Here is an 18912-nt window from a genome sequence, read left to right on the forward strand (position 1 = left end):
TCAGTGGCACACGTGTCACCTTTACAACCGCCGTAAAGAGTGAGCGGCCCCTCTAAGCCTTTCAGATAAGAGGTGAAACGTTCTCAAGAAGAAGAAGTCCAGTTGTCCTTATTCAAGTTCTTTGGATTCTGTTACAGAGACTTGAACATGTTATTGGGATTAAAGGAACTGCATTAGGCTGGTTTAAGTCATATTTATCAGATAGATTTCAGTTTGTTCTTGTAAATGAAGAATCTTCCTCACACACCAGAGTAAGTCATGGAGTTCCTCAGGGTTCTGTGCTTGGAACGATTCTTTTCACTTTATACATGCTTCCATTAGGTAACATTATTAGACAGCATGGCGTAAACTTCCATTGCTATGCTGATGATACTCAGCTGTACTTATCTATAAAACCAGATGAACCCAATAGGTTGGTCAGACTGAAGAAATTAATAGAGATTATGTTGTCTTTAATTCCACTCGCCATCTTTTGTGTAACACTGTATAACCAGACTTGTTGGCTCTGGGGCGCCCTCTCCCAGAGACACATAGTAAACAAATGCCACTGGCCATCCAAAGAAGTGCCAGTTAATGGGAGACATTGTTAAGTGCAGCACTTGTGTTGTGTCTTAATGTGTTGGCCATCTACAGTATGAACATAAGTGCATTGTAAATTCTGGAACTGCAACAAAAAAGCCTAACGAGTGTGTTGGCTGTCCGTGTCCAAATACTGTTAAAATGTGTAACCGTTGTCTGCGTTGTGTCGTGTTTTTAAGAAGGACCGACACTCTTTCAGCTTCAGGACTGGACTTTTATTGCCTGCATGATGATATGGAAACCGACTGGTCAGCTCATGGTCAGCTCATGGTCAAGCACAGCACTCGTTTGGCACAGCTTCATGAGAGAAAGTTAGCAAGTTTGGCTTAGCCTTCAAGCTAAGATCGGTAACAATAAACATTATATTGACATTACAAAGTAAAACCTTTTCAACACATTTAGTTAAATGCAATGCTGTCGCCATCTTACTGAGAATAATATCCTGCTAACTGTATCATACGCCTGTAGCGTAGCTGAGCTGGTCACACCCAGTAAAGTAAAACTGGGTCTCATAATATATTTCTTCTTTTAAATGTCCTCTTTGGGGCTCCATACTGCGACAGCCTGTCTCAAATGATGAAAAACTTTACTTGTTTCTGTTATGATTTTATTTAAAAAAAAAAATTGTAAATAAATACATCAACAAGCCTTATATAAAAAAAAAAATCATGTGTTTAGGAAAAAAAAAAAATCAAGAATGCACTGTAGCATTTTTGATAAAAATGAATTCCCATTTCTGAAAATTCAATAGCCAAATCAACAAGTGGAAACTACATTTTTAGCTGGCAACAACGCAGGGGTTTGCTTGCTAAGACATGCCATCAATAAGGTGAAAAATGTCTTGTATTAATAGGATTATGTATATAATACTGTAATCATGAAACACGATGTTGTGACTTGACATACATATTTTTGGAACATGGACATATTACAGAGTCACCTGAAAAGATATTCCTCCAACAATAATGTTTGACAGTATAATGTGAGAGAGTTCAGGTTTGGTTGTATCTTTAATGTAATTTTATGAGATCTTTTTTAAGCGCTTCTGGCTCACTCGGGCTTCCATAGACCGACACCAGTCTGCTGCCTTTAACTTTCACTTTTCATTTTGACTTCACAGGTTACAGCAAACTGCAGCTGCGGTCTTCACAGAAGTCTGCTCACGGTTGGATTGCACTTGGACAGCCAAATAACCCCACCTAGAAGTAAGAGGTGGGACAGTTTGGACAGTTCGGGCCGGACAGAGATCTGGAACTATAACTGGAACTGGAACCAGTTACGTGTTTTTGCGCAGATAAGTTTCGTTTTCCTCGATCAGTTCGAGGCCTGCTTTAAGAAAAAGCGTCACATAAGCAAAAGGTAAGGAAATGTTCTGTAATAAAAAATGTAAATGTGTGATGGACCCACAGACTGATGAGTGTGTTTTGTCAGATGGATGGTGGTCCGGAGGAAAAAAGCCTCGCACAGGCCAAGAGAGAGCTGAATGCGTGGAGGGTAAGAGGCCCTTCTGTTCACCTTTCTGTCAGAAGCAGAACAACTGGGATGTTTGCTTATGTTTTCTGTGGGACAGTTTATGAATCCACAAGGATTTCATAATGAAACCGGTAAACTGAAGCAGGACGGACACATTGTTCTATTTTTATTTTTAATAGTTGTGTCACTCAGAGTCACCGGGGCCCTTAGTGCCAGGAAACAGGCTGGCTTTGCTGGGAAATGACTTTGCCCCAGCCCAGCCCTGTAGAAATACCGAGGTTCCCCGGATACTGATGTGGATAGAAGATGGACAACAGTGGGTCCCCCATGCCAGGGTTAGGGTTAGGACAATACTCAGAAAACCCCTCACCTCTTGTCTTACTTTTCAATTTGTACATGTTTGCCTTGCCTGGTCTCAGTCCTCCCCCCAGGCAGAGGAGGGAGGAGGCCTGGTGGCAGGTAAATATCAGGTAAATATCAGGTAAATATCAGATAAATATCAGATAAATATCAGGTAAATATCAGGTAAATATCAGAAAAATATCAGGTAAATATCAGAAAAATATCAGGTAAATATCAGGTAAATATCAGATAAATATCAGGTAAATATCAGATAAATATCAGGTAAATATCAGGTAAATATCAGGTAAATATCAGGTAAATATCAGAAAAATATCAGGTAAATATCAGGTAAATATCAGGTAAATATCAGGTAAATATCAGATAAATATCAGATAAATATCAGATAAATATCAGGTAAATATCAGGTGGGACTCAGGTAAATATCAGATAAATATCAGATAAATATCAGATAAATATCAGGTAAATATCAGATAAATATCAGATAAATATCAGGTAAATATCAGATAAATATCAGGTAAATATCAGGTAAATATCAGGTAAATATCAGGTAAATATCAGATAAATATCAGATAAATATCAGATAAATATCAGGTAAATATCAGGTAAATATCAGGTAAATATCAGGTAAATATCAGATAAATATCAGGTAAATATCAGGTAAATATCAGGTAAATATCAGGTAAATATCAGATAAATATCAGATAAATATCAGATAAATATCAGGTAAATATCAGATAAATATCAGGTAAATATCAGGTAAATATCAGATAAATATCAGGTAAATATCAGGTAAATATCAGGTGGGACTCAGATAAATATCAGATAAATATCAGGTAAATATCAGAAAAATATCAGGTAAATATCAGGTGGGACTCAGATAAATATCAGGTAAATATCAGGTAAATATCAGGTGGGACTCAGATAAATATCAGATAAATATCAGGTAAATATCAGGTAAATATCAGGTAAATATCAGGTGGGACTCAGATAAATATCAGGTAAATATCAGGTAAATATCAGAAAAATATCAGGTAAATATCAGGTGGGACTCAGATAAATATCAGGTAAATATCAGGTAAATATCAGGTAAATATCAGAAAAATATCAGGTAAATATCAGGTAAATATCAGAAAAATATCAGGTAAATATCAGGTAAATATCAGGTAAATATCAGGTAAATATCAGAAAAATATCAGGTAAATATCAGGTAAATATCAGATAAATATCAGGTAAATATCAGGTAAATATCAGGTAAATATCAGATAAATATCAGGTAAATATCAGGTAAATATCAGATAAATATCAGATAAATATCAGGTAAATATCAGGTAAATATCAGATAAATATCAGATAAATATCAGATAAATATCAGGTAAATATCAGGTAAATATCAGATAAATATCAGGTAAATATCAGGTAAATATCAGGTAAATATCAGATAAATATCAGATAAATATCAGGTAAATATCAGATAAATATCAGGTAAATATCAGGTGGGACTCAGGTAAATATCAGGTAAATATCAGGTAAATATCAGATAAATATCAGGTAAATATCAGGTAAATATCAGGTAAATATCAGATAAATATCAGATAAATATCAGGTAAATATCAGGTAAATATCAGGTAAATATCAGATAAATATCAGATAAATATCAGGTAAATATCAGGTAAATATCAGGTAAATATCAGATAAATATCAGATAAATATCAGGTAAATATCAGGTAAATATCAGATAAATATCAGATAAATATCAGATAAATATCAGGTAAATATCAGGTAAATATCAGATAAATATCAGATAAATATCAGGTAAATATAGATAAATATCAGGTAAATATCAGATAAATATCAGGTAAATATCAGATAAATATCAGGTAAATATCAGGTAAATATCAGATAAATATCAGGTAAATATCAGGTAAATATCAGATAAATATCAGGTAAATATCAGGTAAATATCAGGTGGGACTCAGGTAAATATCAGGTGGGACTCAGGTAAATATCAGGTAAATATCAGGTAAATATCAGATAAATATCAGGTAAATATAGATAAATATCAGGTAAATATCAGATAAATATCAGGTAAATATCAGATAAATATCAGGTAAATATCAGATAAATATCAGGTAAATATCAGGTGGTACTCAGGTAAATATCAGATAAATATCAGGTGGGACTCAGGTAAATATCAGGTAAATATCAGGTAAATATCAGGTAAATATCAGATAAATATCAGATAAATATCAGGTAAATATCAGGTGGGACTCAGGTAAATATCAGGTAAATATCAGGTAAATATCAGGTAAATATCAGGTGGGACTCAGATAAATATCAGATAAATATCAGGTAAATATCAGGTGGGACTCAGATAAATATCAGGTAAATATCAGGTAAATATCAGGTAAATATCAGGTAAATATCAGGTAAATATCAGATAAATATCAGGTGGGACTCAGATAAATATCAGGTAAATATCAGGTAAATATCAGGTAAATATCAGATAAATATCAGGTGGGACTCAGATAAATATCAGGTAAATATCAGATAAATATCAGGTGGGACTCAGGTAAATATCAGGTAAATATCAGATAAATATCAGGTAAATATCAGGTGGGACTCAGATAAATATCAGGTAAATATCAGGTGGGACTCAGGTAAATATCAGGTAAATATCAGGTAAATATCAGATAAATATCAGGTAAATATCAGATAAATATCAGGTAAATATCAGGTGGGACTCAGATAAATATCAGATAAATATCAGGTAAATATCAGGTGGGACTCAGATAAATATCAGGTAAATATCAGGTGGGACTCAGGTAAATATCAGGTAAATATCAGGTAAATATCAGGTAAATATCAGGTAAATATCAGGTAAATATCAGATAAATATCAGGTAAATTTCAGATAAATATCAGGTAAATATCAGGTGGGACTCAGATAAATATCAGGTAAATATCAGGTGGGACTCAGGTAAATATCAGGTAAATATCAGGTAAATATCAGGTAAATATCAGGTGTGACTCGGCTCTATCAGTGTTTTGTAGCAGCCCAGCCCAGTTCTCAGGGGAACATTAACTAAAGGGCACAGGAATCCCTGGCATGCATCCAAACGAACACCGTACAGGGGACATTGGATGGACCTCGTCTGAACGCACTTACCTGACAGCTTCCTGTCTGCCACCTTTTGAGAATTATTCCAACTCTGAGTATTATTCCAAACCAAGAGGAGTTATTTCTCAGATGCTTCCATTTCCCTGCTCTGAAGTTCAGACTCTGAGAGTTGGAACTGATCCCTCTTTGTGGCTCAGTTTCTTCAGTCCAGCGTTGAACTGGACCAAGTTGTTAAAACAGTGGGATAAAAAGTGGTGCACATCCACAGTCTTTAGCTAACTCTGCTGGAACATTAGCCTCAGATAGAGTTTATCCACAGTCTTTAGCTAACTCTGCTGGAACATTAGCCTCAGATAGAGTTTATCCACAGTCTTTAGCTAACTCTGCTGGAACATTAGCCTCAGATAGAGTTTATCCACAGTCTTTAGCTAACTCTGCTGGAACATTAGCCTCAGATAGAGTTTACCCACAGTCTTTAGCTAACTCTGCTGGAACATTAGCCTCAGATAGAGTTTATCCACAGTCTTTAGCTAACTCTGCTGGTACATTAGCCTCAGATAGAGTTTATCCACGGTCTTTAGCTAACTCTGCTGGAACATTAGCCTCAGATAGCGTTCATCCACAGTCTTTAGCTAACTCTGCTGGAACATTAGCCTCAGATAGAGTTCATCCACAGTCTGTAGCTAACTCTGCTGGAACATTAGCCTCAGATAGAGTTCATCCACAGTCTGTAGCTAACTCTGCTGGAACATTAGCCTCAGATAGAGTTCATCCACAGTCTTTAGCTAACTCTAATGGAACATTAGCCTCAGATAGAGTTCATCCACAGTCTTTAGCTAACTCTAATGGAACATTAGCCTCAGATAGAGTTCATCCAGTCTGTAGCTAACTCTGCTGGAACATTAGCCTCAGATAGAGTTCATCCACAGTCTTTAGCTAACTCTAATGGAACATTAGCCTCAGATAGAGTTCATCCACAGTCTGTAGCTAACTCTGCTGGAACATTAGCCTCAGACAGAGTTTATCCACAGTCTTTAGCTAACTCTGCTGGAACATTAGCCTCAGATAGAGTTCATCCACAGTCTTTAGCTAACTCTGCTGGAACATTAGCCTCAGATAGAGTTTATCCACTGGGCTCTGATATCCTCTGAGGCTGCTGCTGGATGGAAGATGCATGCTCCTCAGTGCAGCTGACAGCAGAACATTTCCACGAGAAGCTGGCTTCATCCGGCCAGCAGGGGGACGTGAGGGGGCGGGGTTTAACATAGGAGGCGGAGTCAACTATTGGAGTGACGTAACTTCACCTCATCGAGTGAGATATTTTCAGTCCGAGGGAGTCCGAAACAAAGTGCCAGGGGTTGTGTTTTTTCTGAGTTTTACACTTCCTGGTGACATCAGATGCCCTGATATATGCTCCCAAGCACAGAAAAGGCTGATATTTCAATAATGCGTCCTCTGTAAACCCTTCAGGGAGAACAGGAGTATCACATTTCTGTTTGCTCGGTACATTCCACAAAGTGAAACTCATGCTCAGCTGGAATGAAGCCGAGCATCATTCCAGTCTTTGGTCATAAACAACCTCCAAAGTTTATTTGAGATTCACTCAGTGAGGATCTAAACATGATTTTACAGTATAACAGCATTGTTTCATGTCACATTCACTAAGTCGTGTTGTTTTAGATATCCGTCACTGAGATGATCTCAACAATCTGTCCTTTATGGTGCCGACTCCACCTCCAGAACATTATTTAATAACTGCTGCCACCTTGAACTGAAACTCCATCTGCCTCTGTTCTCTCTGATCTCCTCCTTTATTTAGATTAAAGTAGAGAAAGCTGATGATATGAAAGCCAGGCTGGTGTTGGAAAAGCTGGAAGAAGGTGACTCCAAGGCAAAGGCCCAGCAGGAGATGATGGCTTGTTTGAAAAAGCAAGAGGATTGTAAAAACGAATTCAATGGAAACATGGACACAGTGAAGGTACACATTTCTTAGATATCTACAGGCTGTTGGGAAGAACTGAAATGTAATGATGTTTAACCTGTTTCTTTTACAAAGGATGAAATGCAGAAGCTTTGCCATCACAACCAGGATTTAAAGGATAAACTGAGGACATATCAAGCAGAGCTGGAGGCTAAGAGAGCCGAGTCCATCAAACTGAAGCAGAAATTTAAGGTGGGAATGAAGGAAAGTCTCTCCTTGAAGCAGAACTTCAGTGTGTCGCCTAGTTGCATACATGCTAACATTTCTTAAGTGTGCAGCACACAGGCATTTTAAACCATCACATTTTTAATAGCACACAGACATTAGTGTTTGTAGTCTCACAGATACAGATGGAAACGGGCATGTATTTCTTGTCCAGATCTGCACTCAGATTCCAGACACAGAGGTGAGGTTTGTTGCTCAAAGTAAAGAGGTGAGAGAGGAAGAAGATGGCAGCAGTCAGCCAATCAGAGGAGTGTTCACCATCAGCCAGATACCTGCTGTGCTCCTGCAGGGGGGGCAGGCACTCCTCACCTTTGAGGAGGACAAAGGTACATCTACCATGACACTGAATGTCTCACTTCTATGTAGTGACTCAGGTCTGTCTGACGGGTGCTTTCATGTGAGTTTGTTATCATGAACAATCTATTCACATTCACAGAATAATACAGTGTTATGGGTCTGCTGGGAAAGGAGGGCACAGCTGCTCTTCTTCCAGCACATTTTGTACATGATCTCTGTGGTGTTGTCCGTCCTCCAGTGGCCTCTCAGATCCTGAGGACTGCCAAGTGTTCTGTGTCCTGTGACACCGCCGCTGTGGACGTGAAACCCAAAAGAGTCACCATGGATACCGCCGTCAAGTACGAGGTACAGAGTCAAACATTAACTGTGGGGCTTCATCACTCTTCAATGAATATGCAGACAAAAAATATTTATGGACCACCTCCTCATGATTAACTAAAGGCCAACTGTTCACTTCAGGATGAGAACTTTGATAAAGTGTTTTATATCTTCATCAAGATGTCACTACTTACTGACCAAGGGACTCCTGCTGCTCCCAGATGTAGAACTGACCGACTGTATGTTGTAGTGCGGGGCATTCACAGGTATACAGAGTGTACCCCCTTATTTTTGGGTCATCAGAGTATAACCACATCTGCTGTAAATCAGGTTTGATTTTTCTGCCTCACATTGGCCTCATGCACGAGATCTGGAAGACTCGTTGCTGACTGATGCTCACTGTCCAATACCAAGCAACAGAATATTTCTGACAATGTGCATCAACTACTGGCACATGTTTGGGTCAGCTGAACGTGGCCGGTTATAACACGGAGCATTTCTCCTTTGCTGGATGAGTTCAGAACGTTCCCACCCCTGAAGGCACAGCAACACAACCTGTGGCTAACTACTGTTGTGGAGAAAAGGAGTCGAATCCGCGTCGGTCAGCCTTTCATTGGGGAAGTTTATTTGAACAGCCGTCACAGCAAATGTGCATACAGGATGTTCACAAATCTCCACCGACCTCATTTTGCGACCTGGCTTTATACTGTCTTGGATCATAACAAGCGTACGTGGCCAGGCCCCAATCTTCTCTGGAGGCGCCTAGCTCTCGCCATTATTATAAACAAGCTCATTCTAACCTTCAACAATATTCATATAAACCAGTCAACAAAGCACACGATGTAATTAGGCCATGTCATGACATTTCTCTCCCACACTACCCAGTCTGAATTCTGAGTTTATAAATAAGTGTCTTATTGTGGAGTACCCCAGCTAAAGACGCTCCCACCCCAGCTAAAGGCGCTCCCACCCCAGCTAAAGACGCTCCCACCCCAGCTAAAGGCGCTCCCACCCCAGCTAAAGGCGCTACCAACCCAGCTAAAGGCGCTCCCACCCCAGCTAAAGGCGCTCCCACCCCAGCTAAAGACACTCCCACCCCAGCTAAAGGCGCTCCCACCCCAGCTAAAGGCGCTACCAACCCAGCTAAAGGCGCTCCCACACCAGCTAAAGGCGCTCCCACCCCAGCTAAAGGCGCTACCAACCCAGCTAAAGGCGCTCCCACCCCAGCTAAAGGCGCTCCCACCCCAGCTAAAGGCGCTCCCACCCCAGCTAAAGGCGCTACCAACCCAGCTAAAGGCGCTCCCACACCACTCTTTGCTGACTTTATCATGACGAGCACACAACACACACACTTATGACAGCTGCAGACAGCAGGCTGCTCAGGGGTTGATATGAGGAAAGCCCCCGGTTGGCAGTCACATGTAGGCCTGGAGGGTTAGGGTTAGCTAACCCTTACCTTAGGTTAGGGTTATGGTTATGGTTAGGTTATGGTTATCTAACCCTTACCTTAGGTTAGGGTTATGGTTAGGGTTAGCTAACCCTTACCTAACCCATCCTGTCAGAAACGATGAGGGCACATAGGAAATATGAATGAACTGATTTACCACTTGTTATGTGCATAAGTATGTGCACATGTCTTACTTTAGGCACACTTGTGTTCACTCTGCATGCTGTTGGTGCTGAGATTTGGACAAATAAACCCGATATTCATCATTTGAATGTGATAAATAATAAAGTGCCAAGAGTTCCTCCAATGAGTGCTTCCTGATTGGTTTGTTTTCAGGGAGGGGCAGATGTGTACAGTGTGTGTGGGTGGGGGGGCTGAATCAAAGCACTGCCATGATGTTGGAGAAGCTTTCTTGGGGTAACCAGCAGCTGCACTATTCTAAACATTTTGTGCTTTCATGGATGTAGGTCTACCTGGATGTTTCCAGGAAGGAGCTGAAGGTACTCAACATCCCCGCTGCCATGCCAGAGGACAGAGTGAAGGACCGACTGGAGATGAGCTTCTCTAAGCCCAGCAGGGGTGGAGGGGAGGTGGAGAAGGTGGACTATGATGGGAACACTGGGACAGGATGCATCACATTTCTGCAGCCTGGAGGTAAAAATCACTGCCGCCTGTGTCACAATCTGTGTGTGTTTAGCTGCCCTGCAGACCCCCAGGAAGGGCTGGTTCTGATGGTTCTGGTTCTGTCACAGTCTGAAGATGACAGGATGATGTCCATAATGGACAGTCACCCTTCCTCAGAATCAATGAAAAAACTTGCTTTAGCCCCCAGATATCATCAGGTATCACCTCGTTGGTAAAGTGTGTATTGATGCTAAAGTGTGTGTGTGTTTCTGTAGTTGCTCAACATCTGGCAATGAGAGAAAGGTACACCATACATCTGGATTCTGAGGTTGATGTGAAAGTTGAACCAACATTTAACTTCAAGCTGAACAAGTTTCAGGTAAGATCCAGTCGGCTCATTAAAGGTCCTATTTATCGAGACACATCTGGAGCCTCAAACATTTAGCAGCCATGCTAACATCTGGAGCCTCAAACATTTAGCAGCCATGCTAACATCTGGAGCCTCAAACATTTAGCAGCCATGCTAACATTTGTAGCCTCAAACATTTAGCAGCCATGCTAACATCTGGAGCTTCAAACATTTAGCAGCCATGTTAACATCTGGAGCCTCAAACATTTAGCAGCCATGCTAACATTTGTAGCCTCAAACATTTAGCAGCCATGCTAGCATCTGGAGCCTCAAACATTTAGCAGCCATGTTAACATCTGGAGCCTCAAACTTTTAGCAGCCATGCTAACATCTGGAGCCTCAAACATTTAGCAGCCATGCTAACATCTATAGCCTCAAACATTTAGCAGCCATGTTAACATCTGGAGCCTCAAACATTTAGCAGCCATGCTAACATCTGGAGCCTCAAACATTTAGCAGCCATGCTAACATCTGGAGCCTCAAACTTTTAGTAGCCATGTTAACATCTGGAGCCTCAAACATTTAGCAGCCATGCTAACATCTGGAGCCTCAAACTTTTAGTAGCCATGTTAACATCTGGAGCCTCAAACTTTTAGTAGCCATGCAAACATCTGGAGCCTCAAACATTTAGCAGCCATGTTAACATCTGGAGCCTCAAACATTTAGCAGCCATGTTAACATCTGGAGCCTCAAACTTTTAGCAGCCATGCTAACATCTGGAGCCTCAAACATTTAGCAGCCATGTTAACATCTGGAGCCTCAAACTTTTAGCAGCCATGCTAACATCTGGAGCCTCAAACATTTAGCAGCCATGTTAACATCTGGAGCCTCAAACATTTAGCAGCCATGCTAACATCTGGAGCCTCAAACATTTAGCAGCCATGCTAACATCTGGAGCCTCAAACATTTAGCAGCCATGTTAACATCTGGAGCCTCAAACATTTAGCAGCCATGTTAACATCTGGAGCCTCAAACATTTAGCAGCCATGTTAACATCTGGAGCCTCAAACATTTAGCAGCCATGTTAACATCTGGAGCCTCAAACTTTTAGCAGCCATGCTAACATCTGGAGCCTCAAACATTTAGCAGCCATGCTAACATCTGGAGCCTCAAACATTTAGCAGCCATGCTAACATCTATAAACTGCCTTAAACTGCAGGACTGCAGTTTAATCTTTACATGACATTTGACACTGTGTCATTAAAAAACTGAAGATTAAGTACAACCCTGATTCAATAATTCAATTTAATCGTAAGTCTTGGATACCAGCCAATTAGAATCCAATTCCTGGTAGAATTCAGTCCAGTCTAATGAGTTAGAGTCCAGTTTAGTTCAAATTGGCCCAGTTCATTGTAGTTGTGTTCATGTTATGTCAGTTCATAAAGAAAAGAATGGCCTCGCTGAGAAAAGCCAACAGATTACACCTTATCTTATCCGTACCTGCAGTCTGAGAGCAAAGTGCTCTGTTAGGAAAATATCTTATAATGAGATCTTTAAGATATGATGGAGCTCGGTCATTAAGAGCTTTATATGTAAGGAGAAGAATCTTAGATTCTATTCTGAATTTAACAGAGAGCCAATGAAGAGAAGCTAAAACTGGAGAAATATGATCTCTGCTGTTAGTTCTCATCAGAACTCTGGCTGCAGCATTTTGGATCAACTGAAGGCTTTTCAGAGAATATGTGGGACAGCCCAATAATAAAGAATTACAGTAGTCCAATCCTGAAGTAACAAATGCATGGACTAGTTTTTCTGCATCACTCTGAGACAAGATGTTCCTGATTTTAACAAGATTACGAAGATGAAAGAAGGCTTTTTTACTTATTAAGAAAAAAAAAACACTGCTGAAAGCATACATAAATAAACCTGAAAAACTCTTCATATAATGTTCATTTTATTCCTCTGATGAAGTTGAAAGAAAAATGAATGAAATCATGATAAATAAAAAGATCCCAGTGCTGTGTTGCAGCTTCTCTGGTGATCAGTGAGCTTCTTTGGTTGTTGTCAGCTGATGGATCACCTGCAGAATGAAGCCTTGTCATGGCACCATTTTGTATTTTCCAGTTTCAGTCAGATTGAGATCTGGACTATTTGCTGGCCGTGTCATTGAGTCGATGCGTCTTTTATCAAGAAAAGTTTGAACTTTAGCACCATGCATCATCCATGCATTTCCCAGGAGCCAAGACTGAAGGGGCCCGCTGCTGCTGATTTAAAACAAGGATCAAACCGGAGCTCCTGCCTGCTACTTACCCTCTGAAGTTAGAACTTTCTGCCTGCACATGAAATACAGCCCAATTTCTCACACTCCTCTTCTGCTTTTGGGCTTTTTTTGTTGAATACATATCGACACTCTGTAATGTGTCATGTGTTGTAGTTCACAGGGGGGCCGCTAGGGATTTTGGGCCACATGAAAATCATTTTTACTGGACCCCCAAACAGAAATTGTGACGCCATTTTACATAAAACTGCATTTTGATGGTATTTTTGACTATCATTCCCATATTTGTGAAAAAAGAAAAACATGACGGTTGATAGGTAGGTAAGCACTAAAATAAAATCTCAGCAAAAAAAAACACCATCAGAAAACAAAATGGCCAATCACCTATTATGATTTCTCATCATCTATAGACTGATACAAAAATCAAAAGAATAGTGTCAGCAGCAGATGTTAAGCTAAGTAGGCTCATAGATAGATACACACCAGGACTTGGCATGGTACATCACATCAGTTACAGTGAACTGACTGACAGCTGCTGCTGCACTTGACTTATCTATTCGGAACGAGCCATCATTCTGACAGAGGGGAGGTCGACTGACTGAACATGAACTGCTGCTAAACGTTTGACTGCATTCATTATTTCACTAAAACAACAGTGAAATGTAAAAATCCAGAGTTTTCTTCAGAAATGAGCCAACATGGGGAGAAGGTGAGCTAGCTTATAGACATGGACAAAGTTAATATTCAAGAACTTTCCAGAACTTTCCTCCACATGAACCAGGAACAACCCCACCTTGCTTTCTGAAGTATCGGGTGACAAACTGTCGACCCTTTGATTCCTTCTCCTCTTTCTTTCCTTTCTTTTCATTTTTGGCACCCTGACTTCTGAGGCATGTTGCCTCCTCTGCCTTCTTACCTGCTGCGGCGCTGCAGCTGATCCAGTCGGACTGAACCATTCTACGTAAATAGAGAGGGGTGGCGAGGGGCTTCATGTTTCCAAAACAAATAAAGTTATTGTTACTAGTTCATTGTAAATAAAATATATTTGTGATAATAAGTTAGTTAATAACTTAGTGTCATATTATTTTTTGTCAATATTATCATCTATTAGGGCCTCTCTGGGCCCCTCTTAGTCATGGGCCCCTACTGCTAAGGATCAGGTGATTTGTTTTTGGCTCCTGCTACATAAAACGCAGAATGTTAGCGGGATGGAGTTGCTCTTTCACACGTTTATGTGGCTAAGCAGCGCACAGGGCATCAACAAAGCCTGTTGCTTTTCGTTTCAGACATTTTGTGGCACCACAACGCGAACCATCCGTCTGGAAGACATTAAGGATGTGGCAGACGAGGAAGACTTGCAGGACCACCTTGAAATCCATTTTCAGAAGCCCAGCAACAGCGGTGGTGAGATGGAGAGCATCAAGTACATCTCCAAGGGGAAGGCTCTGCAGGCGTTTTTCTGCCAGGACGTGAGAAACAACTGAGTTTCACCAGCAGCCTTCTGCAGCCTGGGTGCCTGGGAAGGCTGACACACCTCATCACATCTTCTTAAATCTCTTTCTAAATGTTTTCATGCTGAAATCGAAGGGTTGCATGTTTTATAATTCATATTATATGATGAAATGTCTCTCTGTTGGGGACACACATTTTCTCTTCTGTGGGTACTTATTGTATGCTTTCAGGTCACATGACCCGCCTGACATTTGAAAGTTAATCACACAGTTCCACTCACATTCATGTCAGCAGTTAAAGGACTTCAAATGCAGTCAGAAAACATAATAATGGCTGAATAAAAATTGTCACAGACGAGCTTGAAGGTTTTGGATTCACTCGTGTTTTAAACAGAAATGAAATGTCTCTGTGGGAGTAATGTAATCCTGTGCTTGAACTATCTCTGTCTGTCTCCTTCGCAGTGATTATTAAAAATGTTGAGTCAATCAGAACAGTGTGTGTCTGTTTTAACTGACTCACACTGAGGACACACCTCAGCACAGTGGTGATAAATACGCCCGACAGTCGCTTGTTCTGGATGAACTCAGTCAGTTTACACCAAACTGACAGTGAAAGCTTATTCGTTTGAGCTTAAAACCTCCGGAGACCCCTTTCCTGAGTCGGCCTCTGTGACCTCAGGGTCAGTCCGTCTTTTTCCTCGCCAAACCTCCCACCCTTCCTGCTCGTCCACAACCTCTCAGCCACTCCGTAACCAGGACAGCCAGCAGCAGGTATGCGTGTTAGATGATCACATGTTGCCACAGGCACAGCAGGTGGTTGCTGTGGGCCAGCTGTTAGAGTGATGTTCGCTCTGCTTAGCAGACGCAGGGTCCTGAATGCACATAAACATCCTCCTTTAACCTGGAGCCTTTAATCCTCGAGGCCAACTCAATGTTCTTTATATTCACACAAAAACACCAAAGGCTGAAACAGGCTTTTATCGGATTTTTTTCAACAGACCATCATTTTGAGTTTAAAGCAAGGAATGTTTTTCCTAAAACTTGGGACAGACTGGAAATATTTCATAGCTGTCAGCCATCCATCCCATCCCTCCATTTTCTACACCCACTTGACCAGCAAACAGTCCGGATCTCAGAGATCAGATTTATGGTGGAAACTAGAAAAAAGGGTCCATTAAAGGCTCCATCCTGCAGAGCCGGTCTGTCAGCTGCTGAACGAGAAAGATGGAACCTGACTGATGAAGAATGCTGTTTTTAATCAGTGAAGTCCTCAAAGAATTCAAGCTGTCAGAAAGAGATGCTGAAAGAAGTAGATGTTGTTTTTTACTAAAAGCAGGTGGGCTTTAATTACAGCAGTTGTATTTATTTGTTGAGGCATGTTTAACAAAAACAGAGGGAAATGGTTTACTGTCAAACAGCCCCTTTTTAACTTATTCTAGATTCTCCAAAGAGCTTTACCAGCATCAGAGCCAGTGACACCAGCAGGCTTAATAAATTTATTAAGAAGTCTGGTTCTGTCATCGGCTGCAAACTGGACTCATTTGAATCTGTGGTGGAGAGGAGGACACTGAACAAACTGTTATCCATCATGGATAACAGTTCTAGAATGCGCTGCTGAGGGTGGCAGCTCGTTGGAGTAGCTCTGAACCTCACATTGAGATTTTTCTTTTTTCAAAATTTCATTCCTGTTATTTCTTGGAAGAAATTGCATTTTTTGGACAACTGTTCCTTCCTGCCTTGGATGCTGTGCAGCTGGATTAATTTTTCCCAATACTTTTGTATATTTTACTCTTTTGTCATGATGCATAACCATAGCAACAAGGTGGTTTACAACAGGGAGCAGCTGATTAACATTGGAAAAGCAGAAATAATTCGACAACTGAAGCCAGAAATCCCACTGGAATTGAAAAGGAGGCGTCGTGGATGCAGAGCAGGAGCAAAGAGGAGAGAAAGAAAGAAGAAGTTCAAACCATCTCTGCCATCCGTCATCATGGGCAATGTAAGATTGTTAGCTAACAAGTTGGATGAACTTCTAGCCTTGACAAGGACTCAGCAAGAATATCGGGAATGTAGCATTATGTGTTTTACTGAGACATGACTGCAGGATCATATCCCCGACTCCAGCGTCTCTCTGCCGGGCTTCCTGACTGTACGAGCAGATCGAGATATAAAGAGTAGCAGGAAAAGGAAAGGGGGTGGATTGGCAGTGCTTGTCAACAACAGATGGTGTCACCCAGGACATGTTACTGTGAAGAGTCGTATCTGCAGTCCTGACATTGAACTATTGGCAGTAAGTTTTCGTCCATATTATTTGCCAAGAGAGTTCACCAGTGTTGTTTTGGTGGCTGTTTACATTCCACCCTCAGCTGTTGCCGACACTGCATGTGATGTCATCAGTTCCGTTGTTGCTAAGATACAGACACAACACCCCAATTCTTTTGTGGCAATATCTGGTGATTTTAATCATGCCTCACTCTCTGCTACACTGCCAACTTTTCAACAGTTTGTCAGCTGCTCTACCAGAGAAAACAAGACATTGGATTTGTTTTACACAAATGTCAAGGATTCATACATTTCGAAATCAAGACCTCCCCTGGGTAAATCAGATCACAACCTTGTTTTTCTCTGTTCAGCATATAAACCCCTTGTCCAGAGACTACCTGTCACAAAAAGGACTGTTAGAAAGTGGTCACATGAAGCTGAAGAAGCCTTACAGGGTTGTTTTGATGCAACTGTGATGGGAAAATTCTTAAGTGGAAGTCTTTTAGTAAGTAAGTACTAGTGGTATTAGTTGTCCCATTTTATCCAAAGTCTGTTGTTTTCCATCTGAACTATTCAACTTGTGACCCTTCTGTATGGTCAGTGAGGGAAAACAGATGTTTACTCTATTGGGGGAATGTTCATGGTCGACACCTTTTGGGGAGATTAGTTCAGGGGGTCGTAAAGAGGCTACCTCATAAACTGTGTCATTTCAGATGTACAAGAGAGCACAGAGGAGGGGGATTATTGTTTATTGTTCTTTATTCCCAACCTGAGGGGGAGAGATGACCCCACTATATAAGGAAGGGCTGTGACTGCATTCTGGGCTCTCTGTCCTACACAGGAGACTGTTCAAACGCTGTGTGCCTTTGAATAAAACTTACAGAAAGACAAAATCTAGATTTTCTCTTGTTATTGAGTAACTTCTTATCCACCTTGATAAAAATTCCACTACAACCTTGGCGTCACGAACAGGATTCGACGCGCCAGAGGAACGCAGCAGGGGATAAGGACGCTTGGCCTGCCTGGAGAATCAAAATTGTCTTCAGTCCACCTAAGTTGAAAGAGGGGAGTCCTAGAGCCTGCTGGCGGTTTCTGGCCGATCGAATCCGGACCATAGATTTACAAATATATCTGGGTGAGAAGTTGCTCTAATATATGTATTTTGCTTAAAAATTTCTTATTTTACTTATTACACATTAACCATCATCTCCTAATTAGTTTATCGGCTGCGGAGTGAGAGAGGAGGACACCGGCTGGATGGCCAGTTACCCTGTAAGGAATACAGGGAGGGTCCTGATTGGTAACAATAGGACATAGCAAAACAAAGGGTTTTGCGGGTGGTTTTTGTACTTCCTACACCCAATAAAGGAGGAAGCCCAGGGCTCTCAAGTCTCACGCAATGAGCGTGAGACACACGCATTTCAACAAGTTCACACGCTCACACGCCACACATGCCATTTCTCACGCTGAGAAATGACCAACTTCGTCGCACAGAAATTCTAATGGCCGATACTATAAACGAGTCAATGGCAGGTTACTGTGCGCTCGTACAGCTCAGAACTATATCTCTGGTACAGCTGTCTTGATTTAGCAACCCATTGGCAAATCACAAAATAGAATTTCTCAGCCAATCAGAAAACAGAATTTCTTGTTGCCGGGTGTGAAATAGCTTTCAGCTGCAAGCACGCGTCCCATGAATGCACAGCGGACATAGCCTATTATGCTCTGAATGCGTGCAGAAGTTGTAGACGAGCTGGAGGTGGAAGAGAACCGTCAGGATCATCAGCAGGTCATATCTTCATTTATTTGAATCTTTTATTAGTTACTATAGTTTTCCTACTCCTTGTAAAAAGACCAATACCTGCCGATTAAAGTGTTCGTTGGAGTAGTAGACCTAAATATTCAGCACACACCCTTTGACATGAGCAACTTAATGAAAAATGAAAAATATGTTGGAGTGTAATTAGGCTTCCGTGGTTAATTTTTTTCAAAGGTGACTGGTATGAACAGATTCCCAATAAGGCTACAATTGCCAAACTGGTATTAGTTCTGCCACACTGAAATGCTGATGCAGAGAGGGTTTTTTCCATGGTGGGGCTCAATAAAACCAAGACCAGGAACACTTTGTTTCTGAATGGAACTCTGTCA

The 18912-nt window shown here is 40.9% G+C and overlaps 1 protein-coding gene across 1 annotated transcript; it reads left to right on the top strand.

The window, feature by feature from the left end:
* Positions 1–1668: 1668 nt before the first annotated feature.
* On the top strand, positions 1669–14994 carry nmi (N-myc (and STAT) interactor). The gene is made up of 9 exons (XM_075478904.1): positions 1669–1938; positions 2011–2073; positions 7352–7510; positions 7589–7705; positions 7893–8064; positions 8274–8380; positions 10268–10454; positions 10700–10803; positions 14338–14994. Exons 2-9 carry the CDS (start codon positions 2011–2013, stop codon positions 14533–14535), a joined length of 1107 nt encoding a protein of 368 aa, XP_075335019.1. The 5' UTR covers positions 1669–1938; the 3' UTR covers positions 14536–14994.
* The last annotated feature ends 3918 nt before the right edge of the window (positions 14995–18912 follow it).

This window comes from Odontesthes bonariensis, chromosome 12 (assembly GCF_027942865.1).
Source record: "Odontesthes bonariensis isolate fOdoBon6 chromosome 12, fOdoBon6.hap1, whole genome shotgun sequence".
NCBI lineage: Eukaryota > Metazoa > Chordata > Actinopteri > Atheriniformes > Atherinopsidae > Odontesthes > Odontesthes bonariensis.

Bases quoted from the DNA above. Each gene is read 5' to 3' on its own strand.
- nmi (XM_075478904.1), top strand. From the start codon at position 2,011: ATGGATGGTGGTCCGGAGGAAAAAAGCCTCGCACAGGCCAAGAGAGAG. The intron at 8,065-8,273 runs GTACATCTACCA...TCCGTCCTCCAG, and splicing joins CACCTTTGAGGAGGACAAAG to TGGCCTCTCAGATCCTGAGG. The intron at 10,455-10,699 runs GTAAAAATCACT...GTGTTTCTGTAG, and splicing joins CACATTTCTGCAGCCTGGAG to TTGCTCAACATCTGGCAATG.